Source organism: Dermacentor albipictus, chromosome 3 (genome assembly GCF_038994185.2).
Source record: "Dermacentor albipictus isolate Rhodes 1998 colony chromosome 3, USDA_Dalb.pri_finalv2, whole genome shotgun sequence".
NCBI classification, from domain to species: domain Eukaryota; kingdom Metazoa; phylum Arthropoda; class Arachnida; order Ixodida; family Ixodidae; genus Dermacentor; species Dermacentor albipictus.
This window is the reverse complement of record NC_091823.1, coordinates 147,777,602-147,798,994: the sequence shown is the minus strand read 5'-3', so window position 1 is coordinate 147,798,994 and position 21,393 is coordinate 147,777,602. Positions and strand designations below refer to the sequence as shown.

Here is a 21,393-nt window from a genome sequence, read left to right as displayed (position 1 = left end):
GTCTTGAGTTCGTCAGCGAAGTCCAGCTCAAAAAAAAAAAAACGTCTAGCAATGCGCCTCTCTTCAGTACGCAATACGCGTCACTGAACGGTGGGTCGAACAAAAGCCCCTACATCCACGCGCCACCGCCGACCAGGTTAAGTACCGCCAACCTACCCTCCTCCTCCACGACCCTCTCCCACTCACCCCCTCAGCTTCCGGCGTCAAGCGGAACTTACGTAGCTTCAGCTTCCTGTTCCGAGTGGAAGTGACGCTATGTTTTTTAGCGTTGTTTACTTTCGCGTCTACGGAGAGGCTTTAATTGCACCAGCTGCGGTTGAAACTGTTAATGAGATTCCATCCAAGAGCCACCGCCTATTGTAATCGGCGATCTGGTCGTGTTCGCTGCTTCGCGTCAGCTTGCGACGGGTTGTGCCACGAGAGACAACGTATAGTGGAATGTAGTGCCTGGGTGCTTGGAGACCGCTCCCGTTTTTCGTGCATTTCGAAAACAGCGACCGCAAACTACTACTTCAGGGGAATACAACAGCTTGTCCCCTTTGAATTCTTCTTGTTTTAAAGCATACATCCCCTCCAGCCAGCACGTATGGAGGGACTTTAGTGAAGGAGTTCGCGACGCCAATTTGTACGGCAGACGCATAGAGTTTATGCTGTTGATTCTGATGCTGAACGTGTCTCGTACGGCAGATCAAAGGTAACGAACGTCCCATGTGCGTGCACTGCATGAAGAACTGCAATGATGTGAAGCTATGAAATATAACAAGTTCAAATTTGCGTGGAGGGCATTCAGTGACATGGTGAAAACAAGCGTGCTTTTCTTGTGCGATATGAGCGGAGGTGTGCAGTGAATTGGTGCGTGCGCGCGTGTTGTAACGCGTGCAAAGGTGTACGGCGAATTGTCTTAGTGTTGTGACGCGAGCAGATGTGTACGGCGAATTATGTTTGTGTGTTGCGTCCCAGCCCATGGCTCTCCGCATTTTGTCAGAGAAAGGGGACGACAGGCAAAGCGTGCGGGCGCAGCGTACGCAAACAAGCACGTAGATGCACACGAAAGACCCTTGGTGGAATGGCTAGAGCGAGCTACTCAAATTAGCACCGGTTGCTAAGCACGGGCGTCTCACCATCGTCTGCAATCACAGTGGAAATTCTCGCAGCGTAACTCCAGGAAACGTAAACGCCGGAACCGGAAACGCCGGAACCGGAAATGCCGGAACCGGAAATGCCGGAACCGGATTTGGTGTGAGGGGAAAAGGCGGTTGTCGCTACTTTAGGAAGCGGCGGTGGCGCGTGGATGGAGGGGCTTTAGGTCGAACTAACATATGAAGCGCAACTTTCGTGTCTGAGCTCCGCAACTGTTTCAACTACGACGAAACGAGGGCGCCAAGCAATGTGCGCAACATCATAATAAAGCATGCCGAACCAGAAGCGAGAACGGCGAGGCTCGTCCAACACGGCTTTCGTAGAAGCGAGAGAACGTTTACAACTACAACCGTGCCGAACGTTATTTAGTGCAAAGAAAGGCTGCAGACACTCGCACTTGTCACCAAATCTTCCGAACAAGTACGAGTAACTTCTGATGAATGGGCACTTTCCTCACGTAGGCGCGGGTCCCATGCATTTTAAAAGTTCGCCCGCCGATCCTGTGCAGCCAAATCTTTCGATACCCGGTAATGGCACCGGTGTCTGATGGGGGCCAAAAAAGCGTGCGCTACCACATAGCCACGGCGCTTCGACCAATAGGAGGGCCGACTCTCCGGAGGCGTGGCTGGCGAGAGAGAGAAAGCGGCAAAGTTCAGAGGAAGTCGTCACTTTTTTATTCCGGGGCTTTTTAGATGCAGGATTTGTTCCTGTATACGCTCCCGCAACTAGCAAGTTGCGCAAAACTTTTCCGGTGCCGCTCGCACCGCTATTAGCCGTGCGCTATCATGCGGTGTAAAGTGACCTCAAATGTTCAACTGCGTGGCAGCGAATCCAACTTTACAGTAACGGCACCGACTCGTTTCTGCCAGTGCCATCGAAATTGCAATCAGCAGACCGTCGGGTGTGCCTATAGCAATGATTGGCACCGGGTTGCAGGTACAGTACTCCAGGATATTAAGTTGATGACTTTGGTGAAGTGCTACGAAGCAGGTACTTTTGACACATGTATTCCAGTATGGCGAATTACAGCGCACCAAACTGCACAAATCACACGCAAGGTGGCAAATCTTTTTACGCGGTGCCATGCGGACGTACGAGACCGGCAGGCTCCGAAAGGGACCAGGATATGCGGGGTGCGTTCGCCTTGTTTACAGAGGGGACTACGGCTTGTTACCCTAAAGCAGCATTTATCTCGAGTAACCATCCTGTACACGATGAAATGTGACCGGCTGGCATGAGATGTTGTTCACTTGTGCACTTTTTGATGTATGTGTGCAGCGCAACGCAGACGCGGTACAAAGAAAGCACGACACGTCTGTGTCGCGCTGCACATATACGCCAAGAATGTTGACTTACCAGCTAGCTCAATTCGCTGTGTTGCTTGTACGATTGTTCTTACTAGGCGGCTCCAGAAATGTGTGTTCAAAACAGAGTAAATACTAGCAGGTACAATTTGCCCGCTGCACCCGGGCTTTTCTCTACTCCGTTTCCATAAAACTTTTTGTCAGCGTTTTGATTTTTCATTTAAGGTCAATTGATGTGCTGGTGTTCATTTTTTGTAGTAAGCGAAAACACCGTGCGTTCCCGCTTATTAGACAGCTGTTAGAGCTTCGGCATTTACTACCCGCAATATGTTGCTTGTTCGATCAGCCTTTTAGTCGACGTTAGAAATGTAAAATTATTTTGGTACGTCTGCTTTATACCAAATTAACCTGATAAGTATGAAGAGATAGAGAAAGATGTGCTGTCATATTACAGTCTGCAATGTGTGAATAATTACTTCGCAAGTTTGTACTCTTATGTGATTCGTACAATAAAAATAACCTGTTGTTACTCTTAATAATATGTTGCCTGCCCAGTGGCCTCGAATTCTGCCCCCCAAGGCTCCACGAACCAGTACTCATCCCCTGCTGGCACCATCCACTGCTCATCCATTTCCTTGTACGAAAAAAAATTATCTGGAAGCTCGGGCATCTTGAATCTTTTTCCACTTACAGATTTGCTGCTACGAAGCAGCTGTTAATTGTTTGCGGTATGAATCGTAGAGAAATTCTTTGCGTAAAATGTGCGCATGTAAACATTTGAAGTTTCAATTTACGTGTATGCACCGCATATATCGAAAACATGCAGTTTCTCTGAACGAGGGTCAGCGATGAAGGACCCTCACGGTTAACGGTCACTGACATAAGTGCAGACACGATAGTTCTCTTGGCGCCGATCATCATTCACCTGGTCACTGCAGCCAAAATGTGCTGACATAACTGTCCACTACAGGTGTGTCAAGTTTTCTTTAAACAACCTTTTAAACATTTCTTGCCTTCCGGCCTCTGCGAGAAAACTTCATATGCATGCTGAAAAACGTTGCACCACTTTTTGTTGCAAGGTAATGCGCGTTTGAACGCGAACTTTTGAGCTGTTCTAGGCACGGGCGCCGTCAGGATTTTAGTTCGAGGTATCGAGGGGGGTCCTACTCCTTATATGTACATACGTTCGTGCGTGTGTTTGTATATGTGCGTGTATATATGTACATACAAACTAAAAATTCTGGGGGGTTGGCACCCCTCCGTCTACGCCAATCGGTCGAGCGCAGCCTGTATTAAAGTGTGCAATCTTGCTTAGCGCTTGCGAACATTTGCCGCATGTAACTCGAGACCAGCAGACCAAAAAGCAAATGGAACATGGTGTTGCATTTCCCTCCTGCGCGCGCGAGCAGTGGCTTCACTGCAGAGGTGGAAAATAACGGCGGACCTATGCCCAACTTTGCTCCCTGCAGGAGCATATACAAGCACCCTAGATGGATGGATGGATGGATGGATGGTTGGATGGATGGATGTTATGAGCGTCCCCTTTGGAACGGAGCGGTGGGTTGCGCCACAAAGCTCTTGCTATTTGCTGCCTCATGTCCTACTTATGTTAAGAAAGAAAAAAAATGAAAAAAAGACCAACTATGAACTCCCACAACCATATGTTCTGACCCCCATTGCGAACTTTGCTTTTGTACGTCTCCGTTTTTTGTTGTTTCCCTACTTTTCCTCCAGCAATCTTCAAATCGCCTCTTACTAATCTCTATTGCGGACATGTTTACTTTTCCTGTGCTCTCGCTGAACCGAAGGGCTTCAAGGAGGCCAGTGGTGCCTAAATCGACCCCCGGGCAGATTTCTTCACATTCTAATAAAACATGCTCCATTGTTTCTCTAGCTTTACCGCAGCAAGCACATGCTTCTAGATGAATGGATGGATGGATGGATGTTATGAGCGTCCCCTTTGGAACGGGGAGGTGGGTTGCGCCACCAAGATTTTGCTATTATACTGCCTAATGTCCTACCTAAGTGAAACAATAAAAAAAAAGAAACACTATGAACTACCACGCCTTACTTTTCTGATCCCCTATTGCAATCTGTGCTATTGTACGTCTCCGTCTTTTGTCGTTTTCCTACTTTTCTTCCACCAATCCTCCAATCGCCTCTTACTGAAGTCGATTGATTACGATTGATTACTGATTACTGAAGTCGATTGATCGACTTCAGCGCGCCACTTGGTTTGCGCCTTGAAAAGCTAGCAGAGACGGACGCCTTGCAGCTATCGTTTTTCATTCTGAATCGGCGCGAAGGTTTTACGATGTCGCCCGACATCGTGATCTCGCACCTTGCAATTACCACGTTCGCAGTTACTGGGCTCTTCTGAATTTGTGCACGCAAATGAGAAGAGAACGAACCACTTTGACAACAATTAATGCCGCACTCCCGAATCGGCCCCTTGATGTCGCACGTTCGTTTAGTGTGACCGGTGCGAAAGGCGCACGCATTTCAAGACTTTTTTCGCTGGGCACAAGCCGGGAGACGCTGCCGGCAGTTGTGGCTACTTTTTTCAATATAGGTAGGATTTATCGCCGGTGCCCTAAAACCCGTCGCTATCTTACTTTGCAGAGTAGACGACGCCGCGCCCTACAGCACCGTTCTGTACTAACAGCAGCGCTAATTCGGTGCCGTTATGCATTTTAAGCTCAGCGAACAGCAAACGCTGAACCTCCCTTGTTTATTTTGGCTATCTGATAACACACAGCGGACAGTACGTATAGAACGACGCTGACGAGAATGCTGGCAACTGGACAAATTGGCAAGTGCGTTGGCACGTATGGGACATCACCGTTTCGTCATCTCTTCAGGTGCCATCTTTAGGGACATCATTGTTAGCAGGAACTAGCAGGTGGTCAAAAACACAGGAAGGACAAAGAAAGGCTTGATGCACGAGCACAACTTTGTGCTTGGATGGAGCGCAGTCCCGACGAAACAAACACTTTCTCTCAGGGCAGCCGAACATTTGATGTAACGAATGCGTTACTTAGACCGCAGTAAAATAGGTCATTTCACATTGTGTAGGCATGTCAAGGAGATACAGTCTGCCCACCTTTGTAATACTGACGATCTGGTCGCCAGCTGGATAGCGGTCGTTAGTGCATTCGTCACCGAGCGAGACGTTTGCAGGCGGGTTCTTTGGCACGTACCAACGGCCGCCCATCCCCAAGGCCAAGGCGAACGAAACTGCGGCCGGCCACTGAGCTTGCTTGGAAACCAAGCCAGAGATAATCCTGTCCTGAAAGATAACCGAAAATGGTAACATAAGTCTATGTTTCTTTCTGGCCAGAAATAACCGGCCAATAGGACTCACGTCGTAACTGTGAAGTTCGGAAATCTCATAGCTTTCTGTTTTACTGTAAAGTTGAACGCTTGCTTTTGTAATGCTCGCGGTAATGCTGGATCACTGGTGTATATATACAGTCTGTGAATGGCGTACTCCACACACACACACACACACACACACACACACACACACACACACACACAGACACACACACACACACACATGTGTATATATATATATATATATATATATATATATATATGTATGAAGTTCTAAACTGTATGCGTGAAATTTGTCTATGTAGGGGGGCCTGAAGCTCTGTCAAGTGACCAAATTTACACTTAATTTTTTCAGGCCCTCTCCTATTCTCAAGGAAACCAAATCGAAATTGATTACACGGTGCAACCGACATCTTTGCGCCTGCATCTCTTTTGCGAGGAGATCTGACTAATTTGCCGGGATCACAGGGTATTACACTCAAATTACTAGACCGAAACCTGGCCCCAGCGTCTGCGCGTGCAGACTGTGGAACTCTTCATCCAGCCTGGCACTAATGCGTTGTTCATGCCTTTCCAACATCGCCCGTTTGGCTTCAAAGCACCTTTCTTTACCTAATGCTGTAATGTAAAATTTGCGCTATGACAAGAATTAGCCTCATTTGATCTGTAATTTCCACGATCGTAGAATTTTTATGTGTAATATAAGTGTTGATATGGAATAGGAAGAAATGGTGGCCACGTCAGTGTGTCTGTATGGAAGAAAAGAAGGGAATGTCAAGATTGTGCAGATTGCTAGTCGATCACCGCCTTGTTCGCGCTCGGACAAACGTTGAAAACACACCTCGTAAGCAACTTTCTGGTGGACTCGAAGTAACGTCGTTGGCGTGGGAGCGTGTGTCTCAAACCTGCCATCAAGAGGAGTCTCCCCTACGCAAGCTACGGCAGCCGTGTCTACCACTTTTATCACGACATCAACACTTAAGTGAAACTGACAGTTTGGCGAGTTGGTAACAGTCTTTTTTAACGGCGCCATAAAGAAACACGAGCACGGAATGACACTGCGCTAAATGAGTTACGTGGCGTTTGCGGACGTGTAAGAGAAAAGCCAGAAACAAAGAACGTATACAAAGAGACAAAGAAAAAAAGGCCACGGAACCGCAGGCTTGTGGCGTCAAGCACAGACCACGGGCAATTCAACGTGCCATGGGAGTGGTGCACAATATCCTTCTTTCGTGTGGCTCTGTCTATCTAGGACTGACCGGAGGGCACTGCGGTGCCATTTCAAAGAAACGATTTCCGATTCTCGTGTTCCTGGCGTGTTCACTGGCGTCGGCAGTCCTGACATTCATGACTGGCCGAGTTACTATTCAGAGTTACTCGCAACGTACTCTTCGAGATTTCCACAATGGTCACCCACGACGAGAAGCAATGCCCAAAATCCATGCGGACTTAGCCAGACGCACATAAAGAGCTGTTGAAACTTACCTATGTATACAACTGATCGCAACAACACGATTGTGTGCAGTTGTCAGCTTCAAACTTTTAGTGCTTTAAGATAAACTGTGTTAATAGCGAGCAGCAGACTTAATCCCTAGCAACGCCAAAAGAAGCTGCAGCATTCATTTAGTAAATCAGTTGTGCGGAGTGCCGAACGTTTTATTTATGGGGTTTTACGTGCCAGAACCACTTTTGATTACGATGCATGCCGTAGTGGGTAGACTCCGGATCTATTTTGACAACCTGGAGTTCTTCAAAGTGCACGTAAATTGAAGTACCTGGACTGAGCCCGCGCCTTAGCCACTGGGATACTGCAGCTGGACAGGGCCGTAATTGAAGGCAGTGATGGAGCACTGAATTTGCAAGAAAGTTGAAGATAGCGGCAGCACCTCTCTGCACCAGGTATAACAGTACCTTGTTTTAGCTGGCGCAGACTAATCGACAGTGGGTGAACGGGAAACGTTTTTTTCAAGTGGCGCGACATGGAGTAAATCTGATATTTCAACTGAGATCTGTGAGGGTAATAACGATGCAATGTTTCAATTAGTGTACCTGCATTCTTACTCAAAAGATAACGATGACGATCAACTGGAAAAGTCCAGAGCGAGCCAATAATTTTGAGTCTCGTTCTTTTCTTTTTTTTTCGCAATTCCCCAGCTACAGCTGGGTTCTAGTAAGGCAGATAAGAAAACGACTCATTGAAATAATAAGAAAGCCATTCGTGCTGGCTACAGCTTCAGAGATACCAGTGGGACGAGGCACTTTTTTTTTCAACGTTGACGGATAGGCACCGCGATAAAAATTGCCTCGTTTTTCGGATAATTCTGCTTCCGCGTCCATGTGATGACGTGCAGTGCTTCCCGCCATGAACAGCGGGCACCGTCACGATGAGCCACGTGGTGAAATCATTTGCTACGTCGTCGTTCGGCCGGTGCGAGGTTGGCGGTTCGATTGCCTGCAGCGATGACTTGCGCTCCGACGCAGGCAGAACGGAAAGAGGGCTCAAGTACCCGACATCTTGTGCGCCTTGTGGAACCGCCAGTGCTCGAAATTAACCCACAGCGCTCCCCTATAGCCTCCCTCATAGTGCTAGCGTTAATTAGAGGCGTTAAACACGAGTAATCGATCGAGATGCCGTCCTTGCTATATGACCACATCAGATTCATTCCTCTTGGGGCGCGATCGGAGATACTTTGTTCGCTGCGCGTTCTGTTCAGTTGCTGCAACGTCACAAAGTTGCAGTATGCAAAATTTGTGACAGCGGGGCGGAGAGAGCAGCCAATCAGGAAGCGGTGACCTCCCCGGAAGTTTACTTCCGTCGTTTGTCGTCTGCTTGCAAGCAGTATACTACAAAACCAAATGTTTCTCGTCTTCCAAATGAATTAAATCTTTATCTAAAAAAATCTATTTTTCTTCTCAAGCCCAAACACGTTTTCAAATAGTAGTACGTGTGACTACTGCAATTTATAACTACAAGGTTCTTTGCGTCGTCCCTAGGTGGTGTCGCGCACAGCGAGAAGGAAAAAGAAAAAAAAAACGACGGGAAGAGTGGCGCACTTTTCAAGAGGCAGCGACAACATCCCAGTGGCTCGCTGGCACCGATGATGTTGTCGATTTCTCTGTGCAACCAACGAATTATTTGTTTCGAGAAAGAAAAACGACGCCGGAATTCACTTTCTGTCATTTCTTCAAACGCGTTTCGCAAACGTGCCATTCTGCAGCCGCAAAGGCCGCCTGTTGGATCCAATCCAATCCACCAGACGCGCCATGCGAAGCCGTATGATCGCTCCAAACTTCTCAACTCCCGTCGCGTTCGGACGAAATGCTCGGTGGGCGGATGATTGACAGGAGCGTGTCGTCATTTTGACGTCACCAAAAACGGGGCGGCGCCCCGCGGCTGGCGACGTCAGCGCGGAGTAGGCCAATCGCGCGCGCCGGTAACCGAACGAACGCGCCGAACAACCATCTCCGATCGCACCCTTGGTGGATAAACTGTAAGGGGAAGCTATGCTCAGTATGCAAGATTCAATAAAGACAATATTTAATATTGCTAGGTACATTCATTACTACATAGTTTGCATGGTACTTGCGAGTCCCGTGTGCATAGCAAATTGGAGGTGCTCAGAGTACTTACCAAGCGAATAGGGTACTCAGATTTGAGGTGAAGAGGCAGTAGCTGCGTGGAGCGTATGGTCGGTGGTACCATGCGGCAGTTCAAGTATTTCATGTCTGCGTCCACGTGGAACGCTATCAAGACAAACACGTCCACCGGATGACTCCTGAATGACATAACATGGTGCAATGTTATCTTCGCACAATATTTATTTCTAGTTTGCTGGCATTCACAACCTAATATCACTCACTTCACTTACACGCTACATTACTGCAAGGCAAAAGTGATGCACAAAGCTGAATTAACATAATGGTCTCCTGGTTTCCCCGAATGAAACTGCGACTGACAGTAACCATGGCAGCTGGTTTTCGTTGCGGATTTCGTAGTAGTTTAGGGCTCGTTACGAGTTGCCACTGGTACCGCTCTCGAGCGATCACCACACGAACGTAGAGCATTTGCATTGCCGCAATGATTTCGTCGTATTAGATGTAGTCTCGGATAAGTACGGTACCATCATCGCACAAGATTACATTAAATGGGCCCTGAAACACATTTTTTGGAAGTGAACAGATACATTTAATGTAAAGTGTGCTATTTTAAAACTACTTTGCCACCAAAAATACTTCAGTGTGTTCAGTAGAAGCGGAGTTTTTTGCAGTCAAACACATCCTTCGAAAGTGCTGCCGCTGCTTCAATGCATTGCACTGCAAAGGCTACGATGGTGTGGGGCGTGTGCACAACGCTCCGCCTACTGAACGTCACCATGACGCGTGGTTCGAATTTGATTTTTGATGTTCGCGTATGCGCTACAACTCCCGATTCTGGTGCCTACGGCGCGCCGAACTAAATTTACTGTCCTTTACTTTAAGGAACCCCATTCATGGAGGCAGAGTTGCGCCACTGTTTTCCGCGCACCGCTCGCATCGCCTCCGAAGTTCTAGCGCCGCTATTCGCCGAGCGCCATCACGTGGTCAAGACTGGCTCCAGTGCTTTGCTGAGAAGCCAGCACTCCGTAAAAACCCGCCGACAAGTCACAATTGGCCGCGGCATAGTCAATATTTTCTGATTGCTTGTTCCTCGCTGCTACTGTCCGAAAATTATGTGTTCGTATGCTGTTTCTCAGTCAAATTGTGGACTAAATCTCACAGTACGCACCTAAGCGCATGCGCCATGACGGAGTGTGAAAGGTTCTGCCGTAGAGCTCAGCTCTTAGGTGCCCAGTCACCCAGCGAGCGTCGGTGTACACGAGCGAACGAGCACAGCGAAAGATGAAAGCGAAGGCGGCGCGCGCCAGCGTGGGATGTAAAATCAGAGCACTTTCAACCTGTGAAGACAAAAGTCCAGCGAAGCTGGCGCTAGGGTTGGTTTTGCTATGTCTACGGAACCACGACGTCGCACCGGGGAAACGTTCCGATGGTGGGTATTTCAAGCGTCACATATTTTTCTTTTTTATCTCTGCAAATGGGCCCTTTATAAGTCCATTATAGAAGTGCATTCGTTTATTGCACTTGTTTATCCAGCCTTAATCAACACGTGCCTGCTACATATGAGACCCGTAAGACGGCTAAATTTGTTCGCCACATGAAGAACGGTACATGGATGTACTGAAATCTTCATAATCGACATAGTGGTGCAGGGGCTGTTCATGCAAAATGTACTTGAGTGCATGAAATTCGTCTGGTCATTCACATGGATCGTAGTTAGCTTTCCTACTTTAGACACAAGGAATGTTGGAGGGGTCAGCGCTGTCCCTTCAATACGCGCATTCGTGTCTGTTAGGTGTCGCGAGCGGTTATCACATGCATACCTAATAAGAATTATCGCTTATCTATAAAGACATAGCATTATATTTGACACTTCGGACGGAAATTGCAAAGGCTCAAGGCGTGGCGACCATGCGCCGGTGTATGTGTTCGCAGGACGCTACAGTTCCTGTAATCATTAAACAATAAGGCAGGGAAGTGTAATGTCTAGGCTTTTAATAACCAGCTGAGGTACGGACATTTGCTCGTCAAAAACAAAGTATAAAAAGAAAGCGAAAAAAAGAAAAACGCTGCTGGCGCTGTCGCGCAAGCGCCGCTCCTACGCGCACTGGGAATGGCTTTCCCGCACAGCTTTGGATCCCAAGACGGCATAGCTTGACGCAACTCTGTCTCTCTAAAGGCACCCTATGCAGTTAATCTACGCCAAATGTAAGCCGAACGCGCTTCTCCTCAGCGAGCAGCAGTGCGCTCAACCAACGGACTCGGCACGGCACCCCGCGGCGACCGTGATTTTAACGCGTAGCAGGCCGCAGCTACCTGCGAAAGTGCAATGCGCAGAGCTTGCTTTGTGCACGACAGGGCTTGAGTGCGGACTCGCGCTCATATGCTCCAGTCAGGCCGTACGACGCGGTGCAGACCGGCTTTGTCTTACACCAACTTGAGCATTTTGAAGCGGTATTAATACATCATTCCGAAGCGAAGCCCACCAAGTCGTGTAACCAGCAGCGGCCAGGAACGCGCGGTGCCAAGATTGCATGTGGTCGAAACTAGTGGAAATTAGCGAGACCCGATGGCTACGACACCGATGAGCAGGGTCGCCAAAGTTCCGTTCCTACGCGGCCGAGCGTGAGCAGACGACCGTGAGCAGACGACCGTCGCCTTCTTCCGGAAGGACGTAATTTTTATCCAAATTCGAAAGCTGATTTTGGCCTACTTCAGCACGTTCATTAAAGTTCGTCAATAAATATACACAGTAAAAGAAGCAAAAAGCGCACTTTCAATCCAATCACCCTTCTTGCTTGATCTCAGCTATTGGCCAATACCAGCCGCTCATGGGGATCTGCTATATTATGAAATAAAGCGCACATAAAATAGTGAGAAGCAGGCTTCCGTTGAAAAGGGAATGTTTGAGAAAAAGGTTATTTCACGCTCCACTCACGAGCTTCATGCGCCGCGCACGACAACAAAACCTGGCTGAGATGTTCACAGCAGCGTAGACTATCCGCGGACTATGTTGTTTCACCAAGCAAGAGTGGTTGTTCAGGACCCCTCCGTTTAAACATAGTTCTCCTTACCAAGCAGCTTGCCAAGCTCGCCTGCCCAAGAACCAAAAATCCAAAGTCGTAGTCTTATCCAAAGATGCAAAATCTACTAAAAAACTAAAGGCGCATTGCTAAGAGCTGTCAAAAAGCACGGCATGCGCTGTCAAGCGGCGTTCACTTCACAGTAATCGCGCAGTTTCGCCTCGGCATTCTGGCTGCTGCGTGTGACGCCTGGCCTCTGCAGTATAATTATGAGACGCCGACGGAATGCAATTGCCGTCATAACTAAGGAAAGTAGAGTGACGAGAGGCTGCGAATAAAGAACTGCATGACTTCTGAATAGTAATTCGCGTCGGACTAATGGCATAGTGACGTTGGTGCCATGGCAGGCAAAAATTAACACCTAGTAAGACTTGCAAAAAGTCTAGCCGGTCTTCCATATCCGACTAAGTTGCGCTGCGCAAGGCACTCGAAGTAACTCGAATGGTATACGAAAGGAAACGCGAAATGAGGTGTGCAAATTACTAGCTGCAGTTTATTCCTCGAACATGAACGTATATATATATACAGGAAATACAGGAGGTTTTTTATTTAGTCTCAGTCGGGGCAGGGACATGGGTTAGTGAGCCATCGGTTCCGCCATCTAAATAACAGATTGCATTCACGAAACAAGCATGGCGTTGTCTTGCAGTCTGTACATCTGCACTCTTGCGGATTTGATTTGATCTTGTGGCCCTTTACTTGCAAGTTCTCATCCTGTCTTGTTCTTTCTCAAGTGTACATTATCTTTATTTATTGTTTATGGTTCCGTTTCAGAAATGTACAAGTAATTATGCGTACTTCGTCCAGCATTGCACTCAGTCAGTCATTCATGTGGTTTTCCAGTAAATTGCACAGCGCAAGTTCCTCATGCGAAATATAAATCAAGAAGCACCCCGTGGAATACTGTTTTTACTAGTGTAAATTTTACTAAGCTAACCCATGCAATGATGTAAAATTAAAGCACCTCTCAAAATTCTCAGCTTTTACATAGCCTCTTATGTCAAACAAAAAAAGGACTCAAGCTATACAGTAAAGTCAAAACTATCTGTGGCGAGATCTAACGGCGGTGCAAAGCAAATAGGTAGTCACGTAACTGGGGAAGTCTGGTTAAACTAGGTAAAACCAGTTGAGCTCCCAGGTTGCTATCACAGTTTCCACACTAAGTGGTGACGTATATTGCATGCTCAGAAGAGCTAATACTTGACGGTGAAGTAACATACTTTTCCAACAGGTACCTTTCTGCTGCCAGAAATATTAGTAGAAATGCCAGCCATGTTTTAACTACAGGAAACAACGTGAGCCATCAAGCTTGTTTCTCAGTTTTTCCATAGAAATGTAGCGATTTGTACAAAAATATTAAATGGAACTGAATTGATAACTGCCTCCACATGCTCTACGCACTCCTATTGCATCGATTACCAAAAGCATACCTCCGCAGCACAAAAATAAACGAACAGAACTTCACTGAACTTGTAGTTTTCATAGAGAAAAGAAAAACGCTCTACATACATGTGGATGTAAGGCTATTTCTGTTAGAAACTACCTGTGTAAGAGGTGCCGATGCTATTTCGACTACCACAATTCAAGCATTGTCCTACGCTATGGGAAATGTGGTCAGTGAATTTCTTATTGCCCATAGCACTTCGTCCCTGGTCGATTTATTTTGCGTTGTGTCGATGGTTTTATCACAAGTTGGCCCGCATTTTGCCTACGTATCTCAATGCACCATCATGGCAGCTGCGAATTTTGGAGCTTGTATTTATAGCGGTAGTTGTGAATGCAACCATGCAAACTATGGCGGCTAAGTGAGCATATTAAAATCGGTTGACCATGACTGCGAACAATCGCTATGTATTGCGGAAAGTCGACATTTGTAGCTGCTGAGCCTATGTCAGCAACCAGACTCTCACCTCAGTGCCTCAGAAACGTTGGGGGCGATTACCTCGGGGTGCAGCGGGAAATGTAGTATCGTGTAACTGGGTCTCAACATGGGATCTTTCCTGTCCTTCATCAAATCTGAAATTAACTGTTCATTAAGGGAGAGAGGGCTCAATTAGATGACAGCGACAAACACGAAGAGCAAGTAAAGGTCAGCTGCGTGATGGAATGACATAGTAACGTGGTTTGGATTCGTGCTTTTCTCGCACCACAGTAAAGCTGGAGGAGCTAAGGTCCCTGTCGTCACTACTGTTCAGCGCTATCTATAGGGCAATAGTGACGCAAATTGCGTGGGCAGAACTAGCATCTAGTGACAGCACACATAGAACAAGTAGGGCACTTATGGGCGGGTAAGCCCACTGCGCGTATACGTTGCACTTGTGAACGCCATTATTTCAACAGCTTCTTTTTTGACATTTTGCTGTTAACCGAGAGTGTATCAATATTCCAGGTAACCGTTCGCCATATAAGGCTCTGGCGTATGCGACTTCAACTGTGTACCTTGCTGTTGAATGGTACACAAGGGAGGTATGCATCGATATTCCGGATCTATATGCCTTTTTTTAGTCAGATAGACACCTGGCAAATGTAAAATATTAAGAGATATGAGATTGTCGATGGTTCACGCTAATCCGCCACATATTGGGGGTGTACCGGAATATCGCCGTATGCGTCGGCTGTGTACCCTGTTGTTACTTCACATTGATCTAGTAGGAAGAATGCTATTAAATTCATACACGAGAGCAACAATATACAAGCAGCTCTAATATCTGCGTGATTACCTTACGCGATCCACATCGTGCCATCCATAAACCAGACATCTATTTTTTTTATTGATTACCTATCTCTACATCACTGAAAACGTATTTAATAATTTGTGGTGCTTAAATTTCGGCGTTTTGGAGGAAAAAAATTATTAACTTTTTCTTTTGATGGTCGTAAAAAATTGTGGCCATTTGTCGAGTGTGTGAGCTCTTTGAGAAAGTGACTCAACCTATCACACTAGACGAGTGGGATTTTTTCCACTTAAAATAGACTGGTACCATGTGTATGAACGATAACATAAGCATTGTTGCTAATATTAACGATGACATTTGTCCATGAAATGTACAGGAAAGTAATAAAGCTACGATGCATTTGAAGAATAACCGTTAACGCTTAGTCACTGTGTTCAGCTTACAGAAGGCTAGTTGAGCGACACCCCTGATACTATTTCTTTTCAATTTCTGCTGGAACGATACCATGGTTACCTGAGCCAAAGAAATTTCTAAAGAAATTTCTAAAGCCCATGTATAATGCCCATGCAGTGTTTCTGTCTTCAATTTCTTTAAAATTGAATGTTTAGGAATAAGAACAGCTGCCTTGTTGAAACGGCGCCTCCTGAAATCACGCTGTCACATTGTTATTACAGTAGGTTGGTCGGTAAACTGTAACAGGTGGCCTAGGCTAAAGTCTTCAAGGCACCTTGAAAAAAACGGAAGCAGGGTTAGGGGCCCGCTGTTACGTATCTCGTTCTTACCACGCTTCTTAAGCACAAGCACCGTTGCTTTCTCCAACAACAATGAAAAGGGGCCTGACTCAAGTAAAAAAATGAGGGCAACAAGGATGGCAGATATATCGACAACACAGGCGACACCTGATTATTATTCATCTTATAGGATGAGCTGCGCTGAAGGCTATGGACAGCTGTAGTGACATTTCGAATTGTCACACGATCACTAAGTACAATGTGCCCGTTGTTCAATGTCATCACGTCAGCGGGTCGGCAACAAAAAATTTATTTGCAGAATACTCATTGAAGTATTTGGCTAATGACGGCCAACTCAAATAACAGCGAGTCGTAGTAATCTTTCTTGGTAACTCGAGTATAATACTATTTTAACACATTGGACAGGGACTTCCAGAAAACTTGGCAATGGGCTACCGCAGTTAGTATGAAACGACGTTTAACGCACCCGTGACGGACTCGCAGATTTCTAGTGAGCATCGCACAACGTGACGCAATGAAAGCCTGGCACATCGATTTCGACTACTGTCTTCACATTGAGACCATAGATGGGAGACAGATAGCGATGGCAGCTTTAAAACTCATACCCCATTGTCTTGAATTTGTAGCAATCTAGACGATCGTTTTCTCCTTCGTTTTAGAAGCGGGTGTGACAATCGCGACTAAAAGGAGGTGCAGGATTTTCTTCATTTGTAGGCGTAGGCAATAATGAGACGAACCTTTAGGCCTCTCGCTGATTCCATCACGACTGCAGCAGGAGTGCTGTTGCCGAGTCTCATTGGCGTGTTTACTAGGCCGTAGTGGTAGACTCGCTGGTCCCACAGCGCATTTAGATGTAGCTTGGTGTTGGCATTAGCTGCAAGTGCCTTCATTCTGGCTTCACTCCTGCAAAAGCTGGTGAGGGCAGACAAAATATTTACTCTCAAGAGAAGAAAGTGTCAGCTTTCGTGCACCGCTATGAATGGGCAAAAGCATTTACGGACATCAGAAATTGTGGTGTTCTTGCCGCTGGGATAGGCGCTCGAATTTACGGTTTAGACACAAAAATGTGAGAAACGGGAAAACAAATATCACTGTGTTCAGTCACCAGTCTCTCCCTAAGGCTTACCCTCTCCTTTGGTCACCTTCCCCCCTCATTTTGAGACATTGTAACCATACTGCAGTACGTTTCAAGTGCCCCTGGCTCAATGAAAAAAAAGAGTCTCCTAGCACACGTAAGGTATCTAAGAACCCTAGGCCAGAATTTGTTTGTTGGAGTAGCGACTGCATTGCAGTAGTGCCATAAACATGTGAAAATTGCACCGTAAGCATACATAATCTTAACACTGCCGCTTATTTGAATAACATCATGGCCATTGAAGTTTTCGCGCCAGTAATAACTGGATAATATCAAGTGAGAAAAAAAAATATAGCAGAAAACACAAAAACTATGAGGCTTTTCCCTTTCGAGAGGAAACAAGCCGCAATGGCCATAGCCGAACGCCGCCCACCGTTTCTCTGATAAACGCATATATACAAGCACTGCACAGCGTTTTCTGTAATGAACAGTTATGAAAAAATAGATATCTCACGCTGGAGCCAGAAGTTCGACGAGGAGACTTGCCTTCTTCATGCCCTTTGTAGGAACATTGGCTCTAGCCTGACACATTCTTTGTTCGAGCACTCATCATAATATGCATATATATTTTTTCAAAATTCTGCATTTTAACTTTATTGACATTGATGAGAATTACGAAGAATGCACATAACCTTGCTTGTACACATCGCCATCAGGGCGAGCACCGTGTCAAACGACGTAGACGCTAAAAGCAAAAATCACTCAATTTCTACGTAGTTCTGCAAACAGACCACAGGCATAAGAGATTTAACAGAGTTATCAAAGCTTTTCAAAAACGAGAACGATTTCCATGGAGACGGGAAGAACTCGGGCAATAATGTTTTTGCGTATGAAATTCTAATAACAGTGGCCAAAAAGTGTACTGACAACAGGTACATTGTAACGCTTTCGTACTGAGAGCCGGTAAGATACGTAGGCTCACAGAGGAGCATCGTTCTATTTCACGATGGTCTTTGTACATTGCAATACGCTTAGTTTATCAAGCAATCCTAATAGTAGCACGAAAGTTGTATGAAAGCGTGTTTGCGACTCTCTGCACTTTTGAAATGAGCTGATTTCTATTGCTTGTTTCTATGATCGGCGCACGTACCGGTTCCAAATGTAGCGCGTAGGTTTTACTCGACGATCATGGCACGTAGCTAAGGAGTCTACGCAGAAAAGCATGTTAAAAAGTATGCGCAAGATGTCTATAGAAATGTTCACGACCCTACAGGAGAGACGTGACATGTATACGCAAACCTGGAGCATCGGATGCTGACATGGGGCATGCATATTGGAGTCAGATGTAATACCGAATTATTTATAACACGGCAGAAGCTGCAACAGTGTGTTTTCTATGCATGAGCACAAAATGTCGGAGCTTAGCCGGTCGCGTTTGGTCTCATAAACAGCATATTATGTTTATTAGGCTAATTCTCGTGCGGTTACTTGCCAACCATGACTGGAATGTCTTCAGCTCCTCGTTATTTTTCTCCTGCAATTCGCGCGTTTTATGTGCGACAAAAATAAACGCCGTGTCGTGCGCGTATGTGGCTGCGTATAATTTAACAGCAACGACAGAATACTGTCGATAAAACTTGAAAATGATTCGTTCCCGACGACTGAGCCTTCAGGTGAGCCTGCTGTCACGTTGCTTGCGGAAGATATTGCATCACACATGACCAATTTTTGCCTGTCAGAGAGTTCACTTTTAAGAAGCGCAAAGATATTTTGCTTTTGTTTGAAATCTTCTCTACCAAATTCAAATTTCGAACCTTAGATATGCTGGTGAACAGTCTCGATCGTTTCTCGAATGCCAAAAAACGGGTATTCGTCATTTACAATACGTTCACACGACATCATGTTTTGTAAGACTCCTCGTTCAATGACATTCTAAGTGGTAAGTTGTCCAAGTATACTACTTGTCAACCGAAGAATCAAGACTCGTGCTAGCAAATCTTGGTCTTTTCCTTGTAGTACATAGACATTCGAATGCTTAAAGCATGCATTCGTAGTAAAACACGCACAAAGTGGCACGTCGAATTGCCATGCTCTACGCCTGCAAACCTGCAGAAAAAGAAATTATTCTAGTACTCGGTCTCTACATGCTGCCGCGAAGCACCTGCTGAAAAATTATTTTGTTTTAACCCAAAGTGATTCGTTCCATCTCTGCCTTGATTCAAATATTTCAAGTTCTCTTTTCAGCAGCATTTCGTGAGGACCGACCGGTCGACTTACAGACAGAAGGAAGGCATTAGGTGAATATAGCCGTTTGTGATATCTATATTGGCTGTCGCCAATAAATGCACGTCACTTTTTGTGAGTTTTTTTAAGTTAGAGCCTGTACGTTTAAGAGCTGCTCGCTGCACTGCCTAACTTGTGGAGCACGAATGACCGCTGTTAAATACTCATCAACCACGCGTACAGGTTACACAACGTCAGGTACATTTCCCATTACCCTTCGTTACGCCGGATGTATCCTTCTGCATGACTCGTTGGCTCATATATCAATACCTCCAGCGTCAGCAAGCAAGTGAGTGATAATGACTCTCCTCATTTATGCCCACTGCTAGACGAAGGCCTTTCCAAGCGGTATCTAATTTGCGGCACATTAGACAGCAAAAGAACAAGCTGAACTGGTTAAACACCATGCAACGAAATGAAAATGTTGGGAAGGTTCTTGCGCCCATGCAGCAGAGAGTTTGTGCAAACACACGAAGTTGGATAGGAGCTGTAAATTACTGCAGCAACTCACCGCTCTATTGCCCCCGTGAAATCGCAAATGTTTAAGGGAAGTACTAAAAAATGTGTTTGCTAGGGGGACAGGCTAAAACATTCTCGAGCACGAAACATCGCTTTCCTTTGTTTGAGGTTCATTACAAACGAATTTGTGTGGTTTATGTAAATCAACCCGAGGAACCGTTTACGCAGGCAGTCGCGTAGCAGCTTAATTCAATGTACTCGATATTTCTGTTATTCTACCGCGCCTAAGCTATTTAAAAGTTGAAAGGAAGCATTTCTCTTCGTATCTGAGGTGCAGCTCGATTGGACCTGTTTTGAGAAATAAAAGTTGACCGCGCCGCGATAACGCGATTCGGAGTCCATTAGCATTTAAGTTTTTTAGCAAGTAATTTAAAAAGTTATTTTTAAAACAAACTGACAATATGCTAAGGTCAACTCCATTCTCCTTTCTTTTTCTGATTTCAGTTTCTCAGAGATACCTCGGCGAAAGAACAAAACATTTATTTACCTAACTTATTAACAAGTTAATAATGAAAAAGTTTCCTCCAGTTGATTTTATCCATCTATCCGTATGACTTAAGATCTAATGAAACTAAGCTTGATTTCTTGGGCCGCAATAACTGTATCCTAATATTTTTCCTTTTCGAATTTCATCGCAGCTTCGAGTGGTGTTCCATCCACAGATCACAGCGATTGCTCGGCCGTAAATATTGAATGACAAGAAAGGAATATTATTGAGGAAAAAGAATCGTTACATTATACCGGCCTTGAATTAGATTGCAGTGCTGACTCTGATCTTCAACTGAAAAACACGCTTGCGAAACAATCCAAATTGTTTTCTCCGGTTAAAATTTCCACAGCTCTCTCAGTCAAAATTGTAGAGCATTCTGTCGTGTTTCAAGGCTTCATTTAACGAAGAGGCACACTGAACTTGAAACATCCTTCATTGCATGGCAAGAACTTAACGTGGCCGACTGACAGCCAAGGAATATAACGGACAAAAAGCACGCCCCAGTTTGGCGGCCAGCGATTCTATTATATAGAGACAGTGGCCTAGTGCGATGTGATCGCGATGCGGCCCACGTGGCCGAAAGGAAACCGCTACTACAAACGTACACGTGTAGAGATATGCGACACATTCAACAGAAGCGCAACATTGAATTCATGACAAACTGCGGGCATTTCTGATGCTTCCATAAAGCACGGCGCCACAAGTGACTTGCTAAGGCAATGCCCGACGTAACGCTTTTCCCCACGGATAAATTTTTTAGCCTTGTTTCGCTTTTTTTCGGGATGCTTCCGTCTTAGTAGCGTACGAATTCAATCTCGCGTGACGCAGATAGCCAATGATAACGAACGTAGCCAGTGTTTTCTCCACGTCCGCCACATTTCAGGCACACCATTGTGCATCTCCATGTCTTTGATGACGATGTTATAGAGATTTCTTTTTTCATGGGTGCTGCCACATTGAATAGGCAGTGCTGCCATCTAGGTGCCGTCGGCATGCTAGCTTGGGCGAACACTTCGTGTCCTATGCCAAGCATACGCTCGACGCCACTTCCTGGTGTTTTTCTTTTTTTCGTGTTCGCGTGGTCCGCTTACTATGAGGTGGCATCCTCTAAGGTGAAAATCGTTCTGTGAGACGTACTGAAA

The 21,393-nt window shown here is 45.9% G+C and overlaps 1 protein-coding gene across 2 annotated transcripts in view; it reads right to left on the bottom strand.

The window, feature by feature from the left end:
- Positions 1-21,393, bottom strand: part of LOC135896681 (uncharacterized) — a 108,278-nt gene that overhangs the window by 32,176 nt on the left and 54,709 nt on the right. For both annotated transcript variants that reach the window (XM_065425166.2, XM_070536156.1), the window contains 4 exons: positions 16,622-16,796; positions 14,368-14,483; positions 9,412-9,556; positions 5,548-5,733 (listed from right to left, as the gene is read on the bottom strand). In XM_065425166.2, coding sequence (XP_065281238.2) covers positions 5,548-5,733; positions 9,412-9,556; positions 14,368-14,483; positions 16,622-16,796 — 622 coding nt within the window. The remainder of the gene's footprint in view (positions 1-5,547; positions 5,734-9,411; positions 9,557-14,367; positions 14,484-16,621; positions 16,797-21,393) is intronic.